General features: G+C 45.8%; 2 protein-coding genes across 2 annotated transcripts in view; both read left to right on the forward strand.

The window, feature by feature from the left end:
* The first annotated feature begins 355 nt into the window (after positions 1-355).
* naif1 (nuclear apoptosis inducing factor 1) lies at positions 356-22,158 on the forward strand. Its single transcript, XM_079524446.1, has 8 exons — positions 356-490; positions 8,867-8,980; positions 11,695-11,992; positions 13,739-13,789; positions 15,220-15,386; positions 16,735-16,869; positions 20,399-20,509; positions 21,565-22,158. The coding sequence occupies exons 1-8, from the start codon at positions 443-445 to the stop codon at positions 21,868-21,870; spliced, it is 1,230 nt and encodes a 409-aa protein (XP_079380572.1). The 5' UTR covers positions 356-442; the 3' UTR covers positions 21,871-22,158.
* A 3,273-nt stretch (positions 22,159-25,431) lies between these two features.
* The window catches only part of fbxw2 (F-box and WD repeat domain containing 2), a 36,458-nt gene continuing 36,093 nt past the window's right edge, over positions 25,432-25,796 (forward strand). The window contains exon 1 of the mRNA XM_079524435.1: positions 25,432-25,680. The gene's annotated coding sequence lies outside the window, so the exon portion shown is untranslated. The remainder of the gene's footprint in view (positions 25,681-25,796) is intronic.

The following is a 25,796-nucleotide window of genomic DNA, read 5'->3' on the forward strand; positions in this document are numbered from 1 at the left end:
TCAATCAATCAATCAATCAATCAATCAATCAATCAATCAATCAATCAATCAATCAATGTTGTTAAAATGTTAAAAAGCCTATTTTGAAACAGCCTATGAATTAATTCTAGATTTAAATAAATTGCTCATTTGTAGAGGAGTTGCTTTACTCTTTCGGGCGTGTTTTCGCAGACACGCTTGCTTGTTTCTGACACAACAACCAACCAACCTGGCGTCCCCTGGGTGTTAGGAAGGAAGAAGAAGAGAAGCCGATTCTGGAACCGCCATTACGTTGTTGTTGTTGCGCACATTACGACCAACGTAAAGGGAATACTACTTTCTGCTTTTGGCGTAACAATACGCACAATTATCTCTCACCCCCCCCCCTCTCCTCCTTAACTCAATCTAAAGATGAATTAATGTCTTTACAAACGTAATTAGAGAACAATAATAATAGTAAAGAATGGCGTCGCTGGCTAAGAAGAGGAAGATGAACTTCTCTGAGCGTGAGGTGAGGAGATAGTAGGGTTCCCAAAGTGGGGTCCGGGGACCCCCAGGGGTCCATGAGGGAGTTCCAGGGGGTCCCCAGCTAAATGATAGTTTGGAACCAAATGGACCCTTATGGGTCTGTAACTCAGAGTGTACGAATGGAACCAAATGGGTTCCATTTGTACACTCTCAGAGTTAAATTAACATTGATTTTACAATATAAATTGGGGGTCCCAGAGATAGAAATGCCATTAAATGGGGGTCCGTAGACTAATGCATGTCAAACTGGGGGTCCTTGAAATTAAACGGGTTGAGAATCACTGAAAAATCTTCTCTTATTGGGGGTCAATCAATCAATCAATCAATCAATCAAGTCCCTGGCATATCTTTTCAAATGGGGGTCCGCGGGGCTAATTAGTGTCAATCTGGGGGTCCTTGACATGTGAGGCATTACAGTACCAGTGTTGTGTTTGACAGCAACATTTGATTTTAGTCATAGTCTTTTGAATAATCTTTATTTAGTTTTAGTCACATTTTACAATTACAATTTAGGCATTTAGCAGACGCTCTTAATCCAGAGCGATTTACATTAAGCAATAACAAAAACAAATAACAAAAGCATGGCATACATCACATATATAAAAAGTAGTTATCATGACTCGCGTAAACTAATAAAGTGCTACGTAACTATAAAGTGCTATTGATTGATTGATTGAATAATTTATTAACAGTTTGCAGAATTACAGTACATTTTAAGCACAAACTCAATACAAAGGCTGTTAACTGTGAGTGGACGACCCAATTAAGCATTACACTTGTTTCCAATAGGGTCCACCATGTTCAAATCATCAAAAACATTTAGAGACGTACAAATAGACGTACAAATAGACACTTCTATATAGACAGAACAGGAATTCATCATAAAGGAGGTAAAAAGGGAAAAGAAACATATACAGTGAGGGAAAAAAGGGGTGGGCGGTGGGGGGGATTCACGTTCAGCTCTGTTAATTTGTTTGTTTTCCTTGGAGGAGCTGCGTTGGGTCCCCAAGTCGGCTCCGTGGCCGTACCTTGAGTTGGCTGTGTGGCCGTGACCGCCTCTTGTGTTGGGTCCCCAAGTCGGCTCCGTGGCCGTACCTTGAGTTGGCTGTGTGGCCGTGACCGTCTCTTGTGTTGTCCTTGCGTTGGGTCCCCAAGTCGGCTCAGTGGCCATACCTTGAGTTGGCTGTGTGGCCGCGACCGTCTCTTGTGTTGTCCTTGCGTTCGTGTTTGAGGGATTCCGATTTTACAGGGGCCAGTTTCGAATTGCAGCCGTCCGTAGGTGCCCTTTGAGAGCGGTTTTGAAGGAGTCAAAGGATTCGCATGTCTTAATGACAGTTGGTAGGGCGTTCCACATTTTGGTGGCATAGGAGCGAAAATAATGTTTGTGCCGAATCTGGGTTGTACATGGTTCGTTGCACTCCCTCTGGTGTTGTGGGTGTGGACTTCGTTAACATTAAGGAAGTATCTAGACAGGTACATGGGTATCTTGGTGGTGTATCGAATCTTGTGGACCAGACCCATTGCAAGATGCTGTACTCTGTCGTCGACCCTAAGCCATTCCAGCCTGTCGAAGTGGGCAGGGGTGAGGTGGGTTCGGGGGGCGAGGTCAAGTAGGAGCCTGACCAGTTTGTTTTGGGATGTCTGGAGCCTGGTTTTAAGGGCCTTTGAGGTGCTGTGGTACCAGGAGGTGCATGCATAGTCAAAGAAACCCTGTACAAGGGCTCCTGTTAAGGTCTTCAAGGTTTTTGTGTTGACCAGTGAGGAGACCCTGTAAAGGAATCTTGTTCTATGGTTGACCTTTTTGATTACGTTGGTGGCCATTTTATCACCGGAAAGATTAGCCTCCAGGATGGAACCTAGGTAGGTAATTTCATCTTTACGTGTGATAACATTGTCACCCACTCTAACCAAGAAGCCATTTGCCTTGCTGAGATTACTATTAGAGCCAAAGAGAATGGATTCAGTTTTTCCCAGGTGTAAAGATAGTTTGTTATCAGCGAGCCAGGTGCAGATTCTACCGAGTTCAGAGCTGAGGGCCTTTTCAACCTGCAGTTTGTTCCTGTCCGAGACTAGCAGTGCCGAGTCATCTGCGAACAGGAACAAGTTGCAGTCACAAGCTGAAGACATGTCGTTAACATATATTAGGAACAGTAAAGGTCCTAGTATGCTCCCTTGTGGAACGCCACAGCTCACTGGGAGGGGGGGGGGCAGTGTTCCATTCACCTCCACCATCTGTTCTCTCCCCTCCAGGTAGGATTGCATCCAGCTCACTGATGTGACTACATAAAAATGCAATTCTAGTGCTGTCTATGTAACAAGCTATAAGTCTGTTTAAAAATACTACCTAAGTCTACATAAAGTGCTATCTAAGAGGGCTAGGCTAGGGCAAGTGCTACGGGCCATGGTGGAGTCTGAAGAGGTGGGTTTTCAGACTACGGTGGAAGATTGGGAGTGAGGCTGCAGTTCTGATTGTAATGGGAAGTGCATTCCATAGTTTTGGAGCCAGAAGGGAGAAGAGTTTGGGACGTGTGGAGCGTTGTCCCTGCGTTTTTAGTGAGGGTACTTCCAGCTTCCCTGCGTTGGCTGATCTGAGTGCGCGGGAGGATTTGTATGGTACGATCATACTTGTAAGATATGGGGGAGCCATACCTTTGGTTGCTTTGAATGCCAGCATCAGAGTTTTGTATTCTGTGCGGGCAGCGACCAGGAGCCAATGGAGGGAGCGGAGAAGGGGGAGACGTGTGAGAATTTTGGCTGGTTGAAGACCAAGCGAGCTGCGGCATTTTGGATCAGTCACATTTTAGTCACCTAGAATGTTCTAGTGTTAGTCCTGTTGTAGTCGACTACATTTCATAAGATTTTAGTCGACTTAAATATACAGTTGATTTACTCGACTTAAATGTGTTTTGACAAATTGACAGTGCCTTGATATATCGTTGGCAGATTTTACACTATTTGGTTGCATGCTGAATATAGCAGATCTACAAGCTCACAACGCGTCGACACGTGCGCTTGTAGATCTGCTAATTTCAGCCTGCAACCTAGCATAAAACTGGATCTCTTGTCCACTAGTCCCTCCCTAACATTTTAGTCTAGTTTTTATTTGTTGATCAAATTGTCAGTAGGCCTATATTTAGCCATAGTTTTAGTCATCATAGATTCGTTTTTATTTTGGTTTTATTTCGTTTTAGTCAGTGAAAAAGGGTAGTCGATGCCGGACATTTTTCGTCTCGGTTTTAGTCGACAAAAACAACACTGTAATGTTAAGTTGGCTTGTTGTGATTAAGGATCTGAGTGTTTGTTTTATGTTGAACTTCAGAATGTTGAAATGTGTATCTCTGTTTAATTACCTTTTTAAGGATATGATACATGACTACTGTACCTTAGGGCAGATATGATACATGACTACTGTACCTTAGGGCAGATATGATACATGACTACTGTACCTTAGGGCAGATATGATACATGACTACTGTACCTTAGGGCAGATATGATACATGACTACTGTACCGTAGGGCAGATATGATACATGACTACTGTACCTTAGGGCAGATATGATACATGACTACTGTACCTTAGGGCAGATATGATACATGACTACTGTACCGTAGGGCAGATATGATACATGACTACTGTACCTTAGGGCAGATATGATACATGACTACTGTACCTTAGGGCAGATATGATACATGACTACTGTACCTTAGGGCAGATATGATACATGACTACTTTACCTTAGGGCAGATATGATACATGACTACTGTACCTTAGGGCAGATATGATACATGACTACTGTACCTTAGGGCAGATATGATACATGACTACTGTACCTTAGGGCAGATATGATACATGACTACTGTACCTTAGGGCAGATATGATACATGACTACTGTACCTTAGGGCAGATATGATACATGACTACTGTACCGTAGGGCAGATATGATACATAACTACTGTACCTTAGGGCAGATATGATACATGACTACTGTACCTTAGGGCAGATATGATACATGACTACTGTACCTTAGGGCAGATATGATACATGACTACTGTACCTTAGGGCAGATATGATACATGACTACTGTACTCCAGAAAAAATATATAAATTTGCGATGAAAATGCTTCAATCTGGTGCACTTTGAAATCAAAATTAAAAGGTTAGATCTATAAAGAACTATACACATCATATTAGATTATTATCATCTTTACTGTGCTATTGCCATCAATTCAATCAACCGACTGCATTCAACTGCAAACCATTTCCCCTGTGGACAGGCAGTGGGCCACAGGTGTATTGATTGCATAATGCAATTTGCAACTTGCATTCAACCGCATGTGGCATTATTAAAATTATTCTGTTGTGTCTTGTGTGAGATCTTAATTTTAATTTTAATAACTGGTTTTTGGATAGGGCAGTGGTGGGCAACTTTGATGATGGAGAGGGCCACGATATGTCACTCTCACTCCTGAAGGCCACTATAGAGCGTTGCAGTAATTAATCACAATGCATTTTTCCCATAGACATTTCAAAAAGTATTTATTTAAAGACCTTTTAAGCGTCGTACGAAGCCAACTCGAGTCGCGACAAATCATGACAACACACACAAAATTTTGGACCAAACAAATAATTTCATTACATTACAAAAAAAGTGTTGTAACCTGCCCTTTTTTTCTACTTTCTAATTCTTTGTTTGGCCCGAAAAATTGTGTTTGTTGTCATGATTTGTCACGACAAGAGTTGGCTTTGTCCGCGGCGTAAACGTCTTTAAATAAATACTTTCTGAAATGTCTATGAGGAAAATGAACGGAGAATCATTTCCTGGGCCCTGGTAGGGGGCGGGACTGCGACGCTCTATATGTCACTCACTCCAGAGGGCCACAATGCATATAGTAAAAAATAGCTGATCTACAAGCTCAAACTGTGACGTGTTTTGAGCTATCTGCTATTTTTGTTAATTTTTTATTGGAATCCTGAATTCTTTTTAGCTACCGGTATTTCTGAATTGGAATCCTGAAAATTAACATTTTTATTTCATTTCAAATACATTTCTATGTTCTTATGTTAACTTTATGAACTTAAATACATTGGACATAAAAAAACTAGTACTAGTTAAGCTACTAATATAGACTGAAGTAATTAAAGCAGGTCATGCATGCAGCTGAAATCAATAATATATCAGTATTCCGATATTAACCTGCGGGCCACATTAAGTGGCCCAGGCCGCCAGTTGATATTAACCTGCGGGCCACATTAAGTGAAGCCACGTGGGGGCCACATGTGGCCCCCAGGCCACCAGTTGATATTAACCTGCGGGCCACATTAAGTGAAGCCACGTGGGGGCCACATGTGGCCCCCAGGCCGCCAGTTGATATTAACCTGCGGGCCACATTAAGTGAAGGTGGGGGCCACATGTGGCCCCCAGGCCGCCAGTTGATATTAACCTGCGGGCAGCATTAAGTGAAGGTGGGGGCCACATGTGGCCCCCAGGCCGCCAGTTGATATTAACCTGCGGGCCACATTAAGTGAAGGTGGGGGCCACATTATTAACCTGCGGGCCACATTAAGTGAAGGTGGGGGCCACATGTGGCCCCCAGGCCGCCAGTTGATATTAACCTGCGGGCAGCATTAAGTGAAGGTGGGGGCCACATGTGGCCCCCAGGCCGCCAGTTGATATTAACCTGCGGGCAGCATTAAGTGAAGGTGGGGGCCACATATTTATAATATAATTGTAATCCAATATTTATAATATAATTGTAATACAATATTTATAATATAATTGTAATCCAATATTTATAATATAATTGTAATACAATATTTATAATATAATTGTAATACAATATTTATAATATAATTGTAATACAATATTTATAATATAGTTGTAATCCAATTGAGGATTATGCAAAAAAATAATTGTGATTAACTCAAATTATTGTGATTTCAATTCTGAAATAATTGTGAGACACAACCTGGGGAGAGCAACGGACTGACCTCTAGACACAACCTGGGGAGAGCAACGGACTGACCTCTAGACACAACCTGGGGAGAGCAACGGACTGACCTCTAGACACAACCTGGGGAGAGCAACGGACTGACCTCTAGACACAACCTGGGGAGAGCAACGGACTGACCTCTAGAGACACAACCTGGGGAGAGCAACGGACTGACCTCTAGAGACAACCTGGGGAGAGCAACGGACTGACCTCTAGACACAACCTGGGGAGAGCAACGGACTGACCTCTAGACACAACCTGGGGAGAGCAACGGACTGACCTCTAGACACAACCTGGGGAGAGCAACGGACTGACCTCTAGACACAACCTGGGGAGAGCAACGGACTGACCTAGAGACAATCTGAGGAGAGCAACGGACTGACCTCTAGACAACCTGGGGAGAGCAACGGACTGACCTCTAGACACAACATGGGGAGAGCAACGGACTGACCTCTAGACAACCTGGGGAGAGCAACGGACTGACCTCCAGGCCTAATGACACATTCTTTAATAACATTAACATTAAGCCAGTTTAATAATACCAGTAAGACGCCTGAGGGCGAGAAGCACTGGCCATATATGGAGCGTGATTTGAGTGTACAGGGTTTGATGAGGTCAGATAAACATCTCAGAATGTCACAAAATGTCAGCTCCATATATGGAGATCTATGGATGGCAGCGGGGGCAGTGTCTTGATGGTACAGGGTTTGATGAGGGCCCAGTTAGGGCAGGGCCTTAATTTTCGGCCTGTTGAGAACTCTAGTTTTCGCCGGGCGCGGCTGCACTAATACCTTTGGGCTGATCAGGCCTGTCTAGAGTTTAAAGGTATATTCAGCGATCTCACTTAATTCAAATATCACTTATTTTTTGTTTTGTTGTGATAATCCTCCCTACTATAGAGTGTGCTGACCATATAAGGAGTTCCTCCCTGTCCCTGCAGTTAACCCCCCGGGGTCAAAAAACCTTAGGTTATGTTTTTGGCTGGGTGGCCTTCATCCAATCAGGATAGAGAGGGGCGTTCCGTCAATCATGATCAGGCGGGGGTGGGCCTTGGTGTGCGTGCTGTTGGCCTGTTGCGCGTCCCCCCACTGTATAGCGTGCATGTGCACATCTGGTTACCGCGGTGGGCCGGGGGTCTGGTGGGCCGGGGGTCTGGTGGGCCGGGGCGGTTTTCCCAAATCACCCAAATCACTGAATGCTCCTTTAAATGGACAGGTATCAGTCAACAGGCCCGTCTAGAGTTTAAATGGACAGGTATCAGTCAACAGGCCCGTCTAGAGTTTAAATGGACAGGTATCAGTCAACAGGCCCGTCTAGAGTTTAAATGGACAGGTATCAGTCAACAGGCCTGTCTAGAGTTTAAATGGACAGGTATCAGTCAACAGGCCCGTCTAGAGTTTAAATGGACAGGTATCAGTCAACAGGCCCGTCTAGAGTTTAAATGGAGGTATCAGTCAAAAGGGAGACATCGAAGAGGAAGGATGGATGTGGAAGGATCAACATATGGAATGGAAACAGGTTCTGACATTCCATATGTTCATCCTTATGTGTGACGGTGTGACCATATATGGCTTAATATACCTGATGATGTCATAGTGATGTCACGAGACCTAGGCACAATATATATGTGTATGGGGATGATGATGTAATAGTGTTTTTTGTGATTACATTAAATTTAAACATTAAATCAGTTTAACAACATAAATTTAATCCAGTTTAACAATTTAAATGTAATCCAGTTTAACAACATTAATTTAATCCAGTTTAACAACATTAATTTAATCCAGTTTAACAACATTAATTTAATCCAGTTGAACAACATTAATTTAATCCAGTTCAACAACATTAATTTAATCCAGTTTAACAACATTAATTTAATCCAGTTTAAAAACATTCATTTAATCCAGTTTAACAACATTCATTGAATCCAGTTTAACAACATTAATTTAATCCAGTTTAACAACATTCATTTAATCCAGTTTAACAACATTAATTTAATCCAGTTTAACAACATTCATTTAATCCAGTTTAACAACATTCATTTAATCCAGTTTAACAACATTCATTTAATCCAGTTTAACAACATTCATTTAATCCAGTTTAACAACATTCATTTAATCCAGTTTACCAACATTCATTTAATCCAGTTTAACAACATTCATTTAATCCAGTTTAACAACATTCATTTAATCCAGTTTAACAACATTCATTTAATCCAGTTTAACAACATTCATTTAATCCAGTTTAACAACATTCATTTAATCCAGTTTAACAACATTCATTTAATCCAGTTTAACAACATTCATTTAATCCAGTTTAACAACATTCATTTAATCCAGTTTAACAACATTTAACTCTTTCACCTCCAGGTGGAGATCATCGTGGAGGAGATAGAGAGACACAAGCACGCTCTGGTTAACCATTTCAACGCCGGGGTCACCCACCTGGCAAAGAACGGCGCCTGGCTGGACATCCTGCGCAAGGTCACACACACACACACACACACACACACACACACACACACACACACACACACACACCCTAGGGCTGACCCCAAAAAAAACGATTAATCGACATTCGTTCGATAAGCACGGGAATCGATCTTGAAATAACAAATCGACTATTCTATTCTTTTTTTTAAGCGGACCATTTTGGTCCGCCAGCCATGCTTGCGCCTCGCAATGCGTCCTCTTTCCCCCCTCGTGTTAACAACAAGGAAGTCAACTGAACAAGTGCAGCTGCAGTCCCAGGAAAAATAAATCAAAAGTGTGGTTGCATTTTAAAATACCGTATTTGAATAAAGGTTGTACACAAATTAACCGCTGGGAAAATCCCTAATTGAGAGAGTGTAACTGGTAAGAACTGGTGTTGCCTGTTGTGAGCTGGTGAGGCCACGGTGAGAGGCGCGCAGAAATTAGGGGATCTCTAAACTCAACACGCTGTATATATAATAATATGAATGAGGCTGACTAAGTGGGCTATAGTGGACAGCTATTTGAGTAAGGGCTGTTATTTATATACGGTATGCAAAGATGACCGAGGAAAAGTGGACTGCTTTTTAAGATACAAATCCAAAGCGCGTTCCGGACCACTGTTGTGATGGAAAGAGTTGGCACCTGTAGCGAAGAGGTTTCTCTCCTTCCCTGCAACTTCAACCCCATCGGAGCATCTTCTCCAAAGCGGGATTTATTGTCAACAAAAATAGAGGTTCCCTGTTGCCAAATAATGTAGACACGTTGGTCTTTTAGGGTTAGGGTTATAATGTAGACATGTTGGTCTTTTAGGGTTAGGGTTATAATGTAGACACGTTGGTCTTTTAGGGTTATAATGTAGACACGTTGGTCTTTTAGGGTTAGGGTTATAATGTAGACACGTTGGTCTTTTAGGGTTAGGGTTATAATGTAGACACGTTGGTCTTTTAGGGTTAGGGTTATAATGTAGACATGTTGGTCTTTTAGGGTTAGGGTTATAATGTAGACATGTTGGTCTTTTAGGGTTAGGGTTATAATGTAGACATGTTGGTCTTTTAGGGTTAGGGTTATAATGTAGACACGTTGGTCTTTTAGGGTTAGGGTTATAATGTAGACATGTTGGTCTTTTAGGGTTAGGGTTATAATGTAGACACGTTGGTCTTTTAGGGTTAGGGTTATAATGTAGACATGTTGGTCTTTTAGGGTTAGGGTTATAATGTAGACACGTTGGTCTTTTAGGGTTAGGGTTATAATGTAGACATGTTGGTCTTTTAGGGTTAGGGTTATAATGTAGACATGTTGGTCTTTTAGGGTTAGGGTTATAATGTAGACATGTTGGTCTTTTAGGGTTAGGGTTATAATGTAGACACGTTGGTCTTTTAGGGTTAGGGTTATAATGTAGACATGTTGGTCTTTTAGGGTTAGGGTTATAATGTAGACACGTTGGTCTTTTAGGGTTAGGGTTATAATGTAGACATGTTGGTCTTTTAGGGTTATAATGTAGACATGTTGGTCTTTTAGGGTTATAATGTAGACATGTTGGTCTTTTAGGGTTATAATGTAGACATGTTGGTCTTTTAGGGTTATAATGTAGACATGTTGGTCTTTTAGGGTTAGGGTTATAATGTAGACATGTTGGTCTTTTAGGGTTAGGGTTATAATGTAGACATGTTGGTCTTTTAGGGTTAGGGTTATAATGTAGACATGTTGGTCTTTTAGGGTTATAATGTAGACACGTTGGTCTTTTAGGGTTAGGGTTATAATGTAGACATGTTGGTCTTTTAGGGTTATAATGTAGACATGTTGGTCTTTTAGGGTTAGGGTTAGAATGTAGACATGTTGGTCTTTTAGGGTTATAATGTAGACATGTTGGTCTTTTAGGGTTAGGGTTAGAATGTAGACACGTTGGTCTTTTAGGGTTAGGGTTAGAATGTCTTTTAGGCACACAATAGAAGACGGATTAAAACAGCAGTGAGTAGAGTCGTCATGGCACAGCACAGGCCTGGACATTGTTTTCGTTTATTTATGTTAAGAGAAGAGAAATAATGGCTCTGTTAATATTTATTTATGTTAAGAGAAGAGAAGTAATGGCTCTGTTAATATTTATTTATGTTAAGAGAAGAGAAGTAATGGCTCTGTTAATATTTATTTATGTTAAGAGAAGAGAAGTAATGGCTCTGTTAATATTTATTTATGTTAAGAGAAGAGAAGTAATGGCTCTGTTAATATTTATTTATGTTAAGAGAAGAGAAGTAATGGCTCTGTTAATATTTTCTGCACTGATATATTATATCTATAATATTGCACTGATGATACTATTGTTTTTAATTCTTCAAAAAGCGACCCCTTTTGGTCCGCGAGCCATGCGTGCGCCACTTGAACAGCGTCTGCTGTTTTGAATGGTAGCCGAACTGTTACTTTTAGGCCTACGATTATTTCGTTTTTTTTTTGTTTTTAGTTCCATGATAGAATAGAGGCTAGAGGGAACGGAACGCCATGTGTCAGGCTTGATTGATTGATTTAAGAGTTCATTCATGTTACCGTTCATTTACAATTGACAGAGGCTTTGGATTATATTTTATTGAGAGGTAATGCCTGTTTCAGGCACCGTTTAATAATTGTTAAATAAAAGCTTAATTTAATTAAGACCAATCCAAGTATGCGCCCCCATTGGCCCCTCACTGCAGGTCAACTCATTAACCAATCATAGGCCCCCGTCCCTACAGGTCAACGCGGTCACCACGTGTCCTCGCGAGCTGGCCGAGGTGAAGAAGAAGTGGTCGGACATGAAGACGGAGGTTCGCCGCAAGGTGGCGCAGGCGCGCGCCGCCATGGAGGGAGGGGGCGGGGCCAACGCGCCGCCCGCCGTGCCCGTCATCCTGACGGCCATGCAGCAGCGAATTTGCAACCTGCTGGGGGAGGCGACCATCATCAGCCTGCCCGCCGACGCCATCCACGACCACGACCACGACCACGACGCCATGCACCACGGGCTGCCCGTCGCCACCGTCACGCTCACCCAGGGTACGCCAACACAACCCTAACCCTAACCTCACCCAGGGTACGCCAACACAACCCTAACCCTAACCTCACCCAGGGTACGCCAACACAACCCTAACCCTAACCTCACCCAGGGTACGCCAACACAACCCTAACCCTAACCTCACCCAGGGTACGCCAACACAACCCTAACCCTAACCTCACCCAGGGTACGCCAACACAACCCTAACCCTAACCTCACCCAGGGTACGCCAACACAACCCTAACCCTAACCTCACCCAGGGTACGCCAACACAACCCTAACCCTAACCTCACCCAGGGTACGCCAACACAACCCTAACCCTAACCTCACCCAGGGTACGCCAACACAACCCTAACCGTAACCTCACCCAGGGTACGCCAACACAACCCTAACCCTAACCTCACCCAGGGTACGCCAACACAACCCTAACCCTAACCTCACCCAGGGTACGCCAACACAACCCTAACCCTAACCTCACCCAGGGTACGCCAACACAACCCTAACCCTAACCTCACCCAGGGTACGCCAACACAACCCTAACCCTAACCTCACCCAGGGTACGCCAACACAACCCTAACCCTAACCTCACCCAGGGTACGCCAACACAACCCTAACCCTAACCTCACCCAGGGTACGCCAACACAACCCTAACCCTAACCTCACCCAGGGTACGCCAACACAACCCTAACCCTAACCTCACCCAGGGTACGCCAACACAACCCTAACCCTAACCTCACCCAGGGTACGCCAACACAACCCTAACCCTAACCTCACCCAGGGTACGCCAACACAACCCTAACCCTAACCTCACCCAGGGTACGCCAACACAACCCTAACCCTAACCTCACCCAGGGTACGCCAACACAACCCTAACCCTAACCTCACCCAGGGTATGCCAACACAACCCTAACCCTAACCTCACCCAGGGTATGCCAACACAACCCTAACCCTAACCTCACCCAGGGTACGCCAACACAACCCTAACCCTAACCTCACCCAGGGTACGCCAATACAACCCTAACCCTAACCTCACCCAGGGTACGCCAATACAACCACAACCACCACGCCAACACAACCACCACGCCAACACAACCACCTCTCACCCAGGGTACGCCAACACAACCCACAGATTGATGTACAAACGAGTTATTTAGTCTGTTTTTTCTTAAATGTAGGGACTCTAAAGCGCCTCAAGGAGGGCAACAGTTGATATTCATCATTTAAAACATGTATGGAGTCAGAAGAGATACTCTTCACCAGTCTAAGCATGCTCTTGGTCTGGGCTTCTTTAAAGGAACATAACACAACCTCAACTGGCCTACCAACAATTTTAGCGCAGATCTTAATTTGGCTAGAATGTGTTTCCTCAGCTCTGCCAACAGGACAGGTCTCAGTGTATTTATTGTGTCTAATGTGTTCCTCAGCTCTGCCAACAGGACAGGTCTCAGTGTATTTATTGTGTCTAATGTGTTCCTCAGCTCTGCCAACAGGACAGGTCTCAGTGTATTTATTGTGTCTAATGTGTTCCTCAGCTCTGCCAACAGGACAGGTCTCAGTGTATTTATTGTGTCTAATGTATTCCTCAGCTCTGCCAACAGGACAGGTCTCAGTGTATTTATTGTGTCTAATGTGTTCCTCAGCTCTGCCAACAGGACAGGTCTCAGTGTATTTATTGTGTCTAATGTGTTCCTCAGCTCTGCCAACAGGACAGGTCTCAGTGTATTTATTGTGTCTAATGTGTTCCTCAGCTCTGCCAACAGGACAGGTCTCAGTGTGTGATGAAGCCAAACAACTCAACGGTAAGCAGAGTCCAAACCACACCAATGATTCTTTAAAGATGCAGCGCTATGATTTATTATTATTATTATTATTTAAGGAGGAAGAACTTTTTACAAAAAGTGTGCAGTAGGCCTATTTGTTAAAATGTAACCCCTCCCCCATCTCCCTGACCCCTCCCCCATATCACTGACCCCTCCCCCATCTCCCTGACTCCTCCCCCCATCTCCCTGACTCCTCCCCCTATCTCCCTGACTCCTCCCCATCTCCCTGACTCCTCCCCATCTCGCTGACCCCTCCCCCATCTCCCTGACTCCTCCCCATCTCCCTGATGCCTCCCCATGTCCCTGACCCCACCCCCATCTCTCTGACTCCTCCCCCATCTCCCTAACCCCTCCCCCATCTCCCTGACTCCTCCCCCATCTCCCTGACTCCTCCCCCATCTCCCTGACTCCTCCCCATCTCCCTGACTCCTCCCCCATCCTCCTGACCCCTCCCCCATCTCCCTGACCCCTCCCCCATCTCCCTGACTGCTCCCCCATCTCCCTGACTCCCCCCCTTCTCCCTGACTCCTCCCCATCTCCCCGATGCCTCCCCATGTCCCTGACCCCTCCCCCATCTATCTGACTCCTCCCCAATCTCCCTAACCCCTCCCCCATATCCCTGACTCCTCCCCCATCTCCCTGACCCCTTCCCCATCTCCCTGACTCCTCCCCCATCCTCCCGACCCCTCCCCCATTTCCCTGACCCCTCCCCCATCTCCCTGACCGCTCCCCCATCTCCCTGACTCCTCCCCATCTCCCTGACTCCTCCCCATCTCCCTGACTCCTCCCCCATCATCCCGACCCCTCCCCCATCTCCCTGACCCCTCCCCATCTCCCTGACTGCTCCCCCATCTCCCTGACTCCTCCCCTTCTCCCTGACTCCTCCCCATCCTCCCTCCCCCATCTCCCTGACTCCTCCCCATCGTGCTGACTCCGCCCCCATCTCCCTGACTCCTCCCCCATCTCCCTGCCTCCTCCCCATCTCTCTGACTCCTCCCCATCTCCCTGATTCCTCCACATCTCTCTGACTCCTCCCCATCTCCCTGACTCCTCCCCATCCCCCTGACTCCTCCCCCATCTCCCTGACTCCTCCCCATCTCCCTGACTCCTCCCCATCTCCCTGACTCCTCCCCCATCTCACTGATTCCTCCACATCTATCTGACTCCTCCCCATCTCCCTGACTCCTCCCCATCCCCCTGACTCCTCCCCCATATATCTGACTCCTCCCCATCTCCCTGACTCCTCCCCATCTCCCTGACTCCTCCCCCATCCTCCCTGACCCTTCCCCCATCTCCCTGAATCCTCCCCCATCCTCCCGACCCCTCCCCCATCTCCCTGACTCCACCCCATCTCCCTGACTCCTCCCCCATCTCCCTGACTGTTTATATAGATGATATTGTTGTTTCAGACACAGAGGCGTACCTGGAGGAGGTTCCGGGCGTGGTGGAGTACTGCACCACCACAGTGGGAGGAGACCCCGTCGTGGAGGCAACACCCACCGTGGACATGTTGGGGGGCGGGGCTTCGGCCAGCTCGCCCCCCCCGCTGCCCAACCAGAGCCAGGCCAAGCCCCAGGTATGATGTCACTGATGATGTCATTACCCAGGTATGTCACTGCTGTTATGTCATTACCCAGGTATGATGTCACTGATGATGTCATTACCCATGTATGATGTCACTGCTGTTACGTCATTACCCCGGTATGATGTCACTGCTGCTACGTCATTACCCAGGTATGATGTCACTGATTATGTCATTACCCAGGTATGATGTCACTGCTGTTATGACATTACCCAGTTATGATGTCACTGCTATTACGTCATTATTTGAACACGTTTTTTCCGTTGCCGTAGATGTACGTTCATTGGTCTTTACTAGCGCTCATGATCGAGCGTTAGCATTGGGTTGCTAGCTAATGTTGTCAACAGCATTGGAGCGCGCCATCTCTATCTGTTTCCTTCCATCGCCTTTATCTCCACATCCTCGTCCCAGATGGCATTTGTGGTCAAAACAAGGTTTATCCCACGGCCCAGAGACACGCTGTGATGGTCCCACGGCCCAGAGTCCATGCTGTGATGGTCCCACGGCCCAGAGACACGCTGTGATGGTCCCACGGCCCAGAGACACGCTGTGATGGTCCCATGGCCCAGAGACACGCTGTGATGGTCCCACGGCCCAGAGACACGCTGTGATGGTCCCACGGCCCAGAGACACGCTGTGATGGTCCCACGGCCCAGAGACACGCTGTGATGGTCCCACGGCCCAGAGTCCATGCTGTGATGGTCCCACGGCCCAGAGACACGCTGTGATGGTCCCACGGCCCAGAGACACGCTGTGATGGTCCCACGGCCCAGAGACACGCTGTGATGGTCCCACGGCCCAGAGTCCATGCTGTGATGGTCCCACGGCCCAGAGAAATGCTGTGATGGTCCCACGGCCCAGAGTCCATGCTGTGATGGTCCCACGGCCCAGAGTCCATGCTGTGATGGTCCCACGGCCCAGAGACACACTGTGGTGGTCCCACGGCCCAGAGACACACTGTGATGGTCCCACGGCCCAGAGTCCATGCTGTGATGGTCCCACGGCCCAGAGACACACTGTGATGGTCCCACGGCCCAGAGACACACTGTGATGGTCCCACGGCCCAGAGACACACTGTGATGGTCCCACGGCCCAGAGTCCATGCTGTGATGGTCCCACGGCCCAGAGACACACTGTGATGGTCCCACGGCCCAGAGACACGCTGTGATGGTCCCACGGCCCAGATCTGTTTGAATCACTGTGAGATCTGTTTGAATCACTTTGAGATCTGTTTGAATCACTTTGAGATATTTTTGAAATGTACAGATAATAAAACGTATCATCCCCCATAAATATAATATAATAAACAATAACAAAGCGTAATACCTCCTCCCTCCACCAGGAGCTGAAGAGTCGCATCGCCCTCAACTCGGCGCGCCTCCTGCAGGAGCAGCGCGTCACCAACGTGCACGTGCGTCAGATCGCCGTGCACCTGGAGGGCCAGAACGAGATGCTGCAGGCCATGCGGCGCTCGCAGGTAGGTCCACCCGTCCTGGTGCAGAACATGAGGCGCTCGCAGGTCAGATCAGAGTCTAGGAGGGCTGTGGGCAGTTCAGAAACCAGTCTGTGTCTCATAGGAGGGCTGTGGGCAGTTCAGAAACCAGTCTGTGTCTCATAGGAGGGCTGTGGGCAGTTCAGAAACCAGTCTGTGTCTCATAGGAGGGCTGTGGGCAGTTCAGAAACCAGTCTGTGTCTCATAGGAGGGCTGTGGGCAGTTCAGAAACCAATCTGTGTCTCATAGGAGGGCTGTGGGCAGTTCAGAAACCAGTCTGTGTCTCATAGGAGGGCTGTGGGCAGTTCAGAAACCAGTCTGTGTCTCATAGGAGGGGGCAGTTCAGAAACCAGTCTGTGTCTCATAGGAGGGCTGTGGGCAGTTCAGAAACCAGTCTGTGTCTCATAGGAGGGGGCAGTTCAGAAACCAGTCTGTGTCTCATAGGAGGGCTGTGGGCCGTTCAGAAACCAGTCTGTGTCTGGGCTGTGGGCAGTTCAGAAACCAGTCTGTGTCTCATATGAGGGCTGTGGGCAGTTCAGAAACCAGTCTGTGTCTCATAGGAGGGCTGTGGGCCGTTCAGAAACCAGTCTGTGTCTGGGCTGTGGGCAGTTCAGAAACCAGTCTGTGTCTCATATGAGGGCTGTGGGCAGTTCAGAAACCAGTCTGTGTCTCATAGGAGGGCTGTGGGCAGTTCAGAAACCAGTCTGTGTCTCATAGGAGGGCTGTGGGCCGTTCAGAAACCAGTCTGTGTCTCATAGGAGGGCTGTGGGCAGTTCAGAAACCAGTCTGTGTCTCATAGGAGGGCTGTGGGGCAGTTCAGAAACCAGTCTGTGTCTCATAGGAGGGCTGTGGGCAGTTCAGAAACCAGTCTGTGTCTCATAGGAGGGCTGTGGGCAGTTCAGAAACCAGTCTGTGTCTCATAGGAGGGCTGTGGGCAGTTTAGAAACCAGTCTGTGTCTCATAGGAGGGCTGTGGGCAGTTCAGAAACCAGTCTGTGTCTCATAGGAGGGCTATGGGCAGTTCAGAAACCAGTCTGTGTCTCATAGGAGGGCTGTGGGCAGTTCAGAAACCAGTCTGTGTCTCATAGGAGGGCTGTGGGCAGTTCAGAAACCAGTCTGTTTCTCATAGGAGGGCTGTGGGCAGTTCTGAAACCAGTCTGTGTCTCATAGGAGGTCTTTGGGCAGTTCAGAAGCCAGTCTGTGTCTCCTAGGAGGGCTGTGGGCAGTTCAGAAACCAGTCTGTGTCTCATAGGAGGGCTGTGGGCAGTTCAGAAGCCAGTCTGTGTCTCATAGGAGGGCTGTGGGCAGTTCAGAAACCAATCTGTGTCTCATAGGAGGGCTGTGGGCAGTTCAGAAACCAGTCTGTCTCATAGGAGGGCTGTGGGCAGTTCAGAAACCAGTCTGTGTCTCATAGGAGGGCTGTGGGCAGTTCAGAAGCCAGTCTGTGTCTCCTAGGAGGGCTGTGGGCAGTTCAGAAACCAGTCTGTGTCTCATAGGAGGGCTGTGGGCAGTTCAGAAGCCAGTCTGTGTCTCATAGGAGGGCTGTGGGCAGTTCAGAAACCAATCTGTGTCTCATAGGAGGGGGCAGTTCAGAAACCAGTCTGTGTCTCATAGGAGGGCTGTGGGCAGTTCAGAAACCAGTCTGTGTCTCATAGGAGGGGGCAGTTCAGAAACCAGTCTGTGTCTCATAGGAGGGCTGTGGGCCGTTCAGAAACCAGTCTGTGTCTGGGCTGTGGGCAGTTCAGAAACCAGTCTGTGTCTCATATGAGGGCTGTGGGCAGTTCAGAAACCAGTCTGTGTCTCATAGGAGGGCTGTGGGCCGTTCAGAAACCAGTCTGTGTCTGGGCTGTGGGCAGTTCAGAAACCAGTCTGTGTCTCATATGAGGGCTGTGGGCAGTTCAGAAACCAGTCTGTGTCTCATAGGAGGGCTGTGGGCAGTTCAGAAACCAGTCTGTGTCTCATAGGAGGGCTGTGGGCCGTTCAGAAACCAGTCTGTGTCTCATAGGAGGGCTGTGGGCAGTTCAGAAACCAGTCTGTGTCTCATAGGAGGGCTGTGGGCAGTTCAGAAACCAGTCTGTGTCTCATAGGAGGGCTGTGGGCAGTTCAGAAACCAGTCTGTGTCTCATAGGAGGGCTGTGGGCAGTTCAGAAACCAGTCTGTGTCTCATAGGAGGGCTGTGGGCAGTTTTGAAACCAGTCTGTGTCTCATAGGAGGGCTGTGGGCAGTTCAGAAACCAGTCTGTGTCTCATAGGAGGGCTATGGGCAGTTCAGAAACCAGTCTGTGTCTCATAGGAGGGCTGTGGGCAGTTCAGAAACCAGTCTGTGTCTCATAGGAGGGCTGTGGGCAGTTCAGAAACCAGTCTGTTTCTCATAGGAGGGCTGTGGGCAGTTCTGAAACCAGTCTGTGTCTCATAGGAGGTCTTTGGGCAGTTCAGAAGCCAGTCTGTGTCTCCTAGGAGGGCTGTGGGCAGTTCAGAAACCAGTCTGTGTCTCATAGGAGGGCTGTGGGCAGTTCAGAAGCCAGTCTGTGTCTCATAGGAGGGCTGTGGGCAGTTCAGAAACCAATCTGTGTCTCATAGGAGGGCTGTGGGCAGTTCAGAAACCAGTCTGTCTCATAGGAGGGCTGTGGGCAGTTCAGAAACCAGTCTGTGTCTCATAGGAGGGCTGTGGGCAGTTCAGAAGCCAGTCTGTGTCTCCTAGGAGGGCTGTGGGCAGTTCAGAAACCAGTCTGTGTCTCATAGGAGGGCTGTGGGCAGTTCAGAAGCCAGTCTGTGACTCATAGGAGGGCTGTGGGCAGTTCAGAAACCAATCTGTGTCTCATAGGAGGGCTGTGGGCAGTTCAGAAACCAGTCTGTCTCATAGGAGGGCTGTGGGCAGTTCAGAAACCAGTCTGTGTCTCATAGGAGGGCTGTAGGCAGTTCAGAAACCAGTCTGTGTCTCATAGGAGGGCTGTGGGCAGTTCAGAAACCAGTCTGTGTCTCATAGGAGGGCTGTCGGCAGTTCAGAAACCAGTCTGTCTCATAGGAGGGCTGTGGGCAGTTCAGAAACCAGTCTGTGTCTCATAGGAGGGCTGTGGTCAGTTCAGAAACCCGCCCACCCGTTTAGATTTGTATTATCTTGAGCGATGGCTTCCATTTTCACATTGCAACTTTTCAGGACTAGAAAGCCTGCAGTTTCTATTAGCTTGGATTCCCCATAGATGATGTCACTGGTGGACGGGTTTCTGAACTGCCCACATTCCTATGAGACACAGACTGGTTTCTGAACTGCCCACAGCCCTCCTATGAGACACAGACTGGTTTCTGAATTGCCCACAGCCCTCCTATGAGACACAGACTGGTTTCTGAACTGCCCACAGCCCTCCTAAGAGACACAGACTCAGTAGGAAAACAATTGTGTTATTTTATCATGATTATTAGTGAGGACCAATTTTATGAAGAATGGTTGAAAAGTGGTGAAGTGGTCCTTTAAAACGTTTGTTTGACCCACTTGAACGTCCTCCTCCTCACCACTAGGAGGCGCAGGCGTATGCGCAGGAGCGCCAGGCGCAGGCGCTGGAGGGAACGCAGGCGGCGCTGCTAGCGCTGGTGCAGATGCTGCGGCCTGCGCTCAAAGACCTGCGCAAGGTAGGTCCACCCGTCCTGGTGAAGATGCTGCGGCCTTGGTCAGTATTTTGCTTAGACCAGTGGTTTTCAGCCCTGTTTACATCAAGGTCCATTATTTATTTATTCAGCATCTGAGCCACAGACCACCGTGTGATGACATTTAGGCTCTCAGACCCATCTGAGCCACGGACCACCATCTGATGACATTTAGCCTCTCAGACCCATCTGAGCCACGGACCACCATGTGATGACATTTAGCCTCTCAGACCCATCTGAGCCACGGACCACCATTTGATGACATTTAGCCTCTCAGACCCATCTGAGCCACGGACCACCGTGTGATGACATTTAGCCTCTCAGACCCATCTGAGCCACGGACCACCATTTGATGACATTTAGCCTCTCAGACCCATCTGAGCCACGGACCACCGTGTGATGACATTTAGCCTCTCAGACCCATCTGAGCCACGGACCACCGTGTGATGACATTTAGCCTCTCAGACCCATCTGAGCCACGGACCACCATGTGATGACATTTAGCCTCTCAGACCCATCTGAGCCACGGACCACCGTGTGATGACATTTAGGCTCTCAGACCCATCTGAGCCACGGACCACCATTTGATGACATTTAGCCTCTCAGACGCTCAGAGAGGCTAAATTTTCATCAAATGGTGGTCTGTGGCTCAGATGCAGAATAAATAATGGGCCTTGATATGAAGTGTTGAAAACCACTGGTGTAATACATATAAGAGTCTTATATGTATATAAACCACTGGTGTAATACATATAAGAGTCTTATATGTATATAAACCACTGGTGTAATACATATAAGAGTCTTATATTCGGTTCAATAGAGATCGGGTTGGTTTACATGTATGTTTGTGTATATTATATGTTCTCTTTTAAATGGACCAAACTAAAGTTTACTACTATTAATACTAATAGTACTCCTAAATAAAGTGTACTAATACTACTACTAAAGTGTACTACTACTAATACTAGGACTAATACAGTGTACTAATAACCTTAACCTTACTACTACTAAAACTAATGAAGTATTACTATTACTTCTAGTCCCTGCAGAGTGGCGGAGGCAGCAGCGACTTGGCTAACGCTAGCGCTAACGCTAATGCTAGTGTTAGCGCTAGCGCAGGAAGTACGGCGGCGCTAGCGGGGAGCGGCGACAACAACGCCGTTTGCATCGCCGTTAGCGAAGGCGGCGGCTCGGGAACCGAGGAGCGGACTGGAGCCAAAACCCCTCCCCCTGCCCCGCCCCCTCCACAGCAAGAGGGAGACACAATAGAGACTGTGTGTGTGTGTGTGTGTGTGTGTGTGTGCGTGTGCGCATGTGCGTGCGTGTATGCGTGTGTGCGTGCGTGAGTGGTTTCTGACGCTTGATCCATACACATAGCTGCGAGCCGATGTTCAAGCTCACAACGCGCTGTGGGCTTGTAGATCGGCTGTGTTTTGGTGTCACCAAGGTTAGCTGTCTAGAAGAAACCTCATAACTCCAACATGTTGTCATTATTTTTACCTTGCTACATATCTCTGTTGTCTGGGAGAAACCACCTAACTCCAGCCTGTGTCTCATATGAGGGCTGTGGGCAGTTCAGAAACCAGTCTGTGTCTCATATGAGGGCTGTGGGCAGTTCAGAAACCAGTCTGTGTCTCATAGGAGGGCTGTGGGCAGTTCAGAAACCAGTCTGTCTCATAGGAGGGCTGTGGGCAGTTCAGAAACCAGTCTGTGTCTCATAGGAGGGCTGTGGGCAGTTCAGAAACCAGTCTGTGTCTCATAGGAGGGCTGTGGGCAGTTCAGAAACCAGTCTGTGTCTCATAGGAGGGCTGTGGGCAGTTCAGAAACCCATCCACCAGTGGCATCGTCGTTACAAACATTATTTTAAATATTAAATATAATATATATATATATATATATATATATATATATATATATATATATATATATATATATATATATATATATATATATATATATATATAATATAATATAATATAATAAATATAAATAACAAGATTTTTTTTTTAAAGAAGAAAAAAAAACGTTTGTTATTATCGTGAGAACGATGGTTGTCACGTTGGTTGCCCACAGCCCTCCTATGAGACACAGACTGGTTTCTGAACTGCCCACAGCCCTCCTATGAGACACAGACTGGTTTCTGAACTGCCCACAGCCCTCCTATGAGACAGACTGGTTTCTGAACTGCCCACAGCCCTCCTATGAGACACAGACTGGTTTCTGAACTGCCCACAGCCCTCCTATGAGACACAGACTGGTTTCTGAACTGCCCACAGCCCTCCTATGAGACACAGACTGGTTTCTGAACTGCCCACAGCCCTCCTATGCGACACAGGCTGGTTTCTGAACTGCCCACAGCCCTCCTATGAGACACAGACTGGTTTCTGAACTGCCCACAGCCCTCGTATGAGACACAGACTGGTTTCTGAACCGCCCACAGCCCTCCTATGAGACACAGATTGGTTTCTGAACTGCCCACAGCCCTCCTATGAGACACAAACTGAGTAGGAAAAAATGTGTGGTATTTTATCATGATCATTAGTGAGGACCAATTATTTGACGATAGGTTGAAAAGTGGTGAAGTGGTCCTTTATCTATAAACCCTAGGATTAAGGAATGTAAAATTATGTTTATAATTTTTTTTTTTACCTTTTTGACGATGTTTTCTGCAAAGGATGCTGCCCCCCCCCCCCCCCCCCCCCCCCATTTTTATTTATTAATGGTTGCGGTCAAAAATGTTTCAACCTGCGAGCTCACAACAGCACTGTGAACTTGTAGATCTATCAGAGCTCACAACTGCACCGTGAACTTGCAAATCGGCAATTCTTTGTTCTAAAAGTGTTTAGGGCTGAAGTTAAATGAAATAAAGGTCATTGTATGTGTTTCATGTTTACTTGTTCATTTCATTTGTTTAAAGTTTAATGTTCTTTTAATGTGATATATTTATTGATTGATTGGACATTATATTTCACAGTATGTAGAATGGGTACATTTCATTGTATTTCACAGTATGTAGAATGGGTACATTTCATTGTATTTCACAGTATGTAGAATGGGTACATTTCATTGTAATTTACAGTATGTAGAATGGGTTCATTTCATTATATTTCACAGTATGTAGAATGGGTACATTTCATTATTTCACAGTATGTAGAATGGGTACATTTCATTATAATTCACAGTATGTAGAATGGGTACATTTCATTATTTCACAGTATGTAGAATGGGTACATTTCATTATAATTCACAGTATGTAGAATGGGTACATTTCATTATATTTCACAGTATGTAGAATGGGTACATTTCATTATTTCACAGTATGTAGAATGGGTACATTTCATTATTTCACAGTATGTAGAATGGGTACATTTCATTATAATTCACAGTATGTAGAATGGGTACATTTCATTATAATTCACAGTATGTAGAATGGTTACATTTCATTATATTTCACAGTATGTAGAATGGGTACATTTCATTATTTCACAGTATGTAGAATGGGTACATTTCATTATAATTCACAGTATGTAGAATGGGTACATTTCATTATATTTCACAGTATGTAGAATGGGTACATTTCATTATTTCAGAGTATGTAGAATGGGTACATTTCATTATATTTCACAGTATGTAGAATGGGTACATTTCATTATTTCACAGTATGTAGAATGGGTTAATTTCATTATATTTCACAGTATGTAGAATGGGTTAATTTCATTATATTTCACAGTATGTAGAATGGGTACATTTCATTATTTCACAGTATGTAGAATGGGTACATTTCATTATAATTCACAGTATGTAGAATGGGTACATTTCATTATTTCACAGTATGTAGAATGGGTACATTTCATTATATTTCACAGTGTGTAGAATGGGTACATTTCATTATATTTCACAGTATGTAGAATGGGTACATTTCATTATATTTCACAGTATGTAGAATGGGTACATTTCATTATATTTCACAGTATGTAGAATGGGTACATTTCATTATATTTCACAGTATGTAGAATGGGTACATTTCATTATATTTCACAGTATGTAGAATGGGTACATTTCATTATATTTCACAGTATGTAGAATGGGTACATTTCATTACATTTCACAGTATGTAGAATGGGTACATTTCATTATATTTCACAGTATGTAGAATGGGTTAATTTCATTATATTTCACAGTATGGGTACATTTCATTATAATTCACAGTATGTATAATGGGTACATTTCATTATTTCACAGTATGCAGAATGGGTACATTTCATTATATTTCACAGTATGTAGAATGGGTACATTTCATTATATTTCACAGTATGTAGAATGGGTACATTTCATTATATTTCACAGTATGTAGAATGGGTACATTTCATTATATTTCACAGTATGTAGAATGGGTACATTTCATTATATTTCACAGTAGGCTATGTAGAATGCGTACATTTCATTATATTTCACAGTATGTAGAATGGGTACATTGAAATGAAATGAAATGATTACTATATTTAACCAGGGTATCTGGGCTAAGCTCAAGAACTTGTTTCCAGCCAGGCCCTGCTCATAGAACATTTCATCGTAGTGGTTCAATGCCTTGTTCAAGGGCACTTCAGCGGTGGTAATTTTAACGTGTCGGACCGCTGATTCGAACTAACACAGGTTGTCTTTGTCAGTCATGAAAGAAAAAAACAACAAACCAAAAAAAAACAAAAAACAGTTGTCCTGCACACCCGGAACAGAGTCGAGGGGAACCCTCGTTTCATGTCGGTCCCTGGTGAGTGCTGCAACCACCCACCGGAAAACGGCTCCTCCTGGACAGGAAGTGGAACTAACAGCGGCAGCGCGCACGCACACACGCATGCACGCGCGCGCGCACACACACACACACACACACACACACACACACACACACACAGCGCAGAGAGTGTATGTATTGATATGATTGACACATAGGTGTGTGCGTGTAGAGGATGGAGGACGAATGATTTTAATAGTGGAATTACAATAATAACAATAATTCTAACAATAACAATAATTCTAACAATAATATAATAATAATAATAACAATAATAATAGTCGGAGGGAGGAGACAGAAACCAGGAGGATGCTAAAAGTTGTCATGTTGTTGCTGCCGTGTGAGCACGCACACACACACGGCTCTGGTTGGTGCTTTTATTTATTATTGTTGTTGTTGTTGTTGTTGTTGTTGTTGTTGTTATTCACTGTTTCATTCTTCATTTAATGTGTTTAATAATAATATTAATAATACATCTTAAAC

This window comes from Electrona antarctica (genome assembly GCF_951216825.1).
Source record: "Electrona antarctica genome assembly, chromosome: 16".
Taxonomy (NCBI): domain Eukaryota; kingdom Metazoa; phylum Chordata; class Actinopteri; order Myctophiformes; family Myctophidae; genus Electrona; species Electrona antarctica.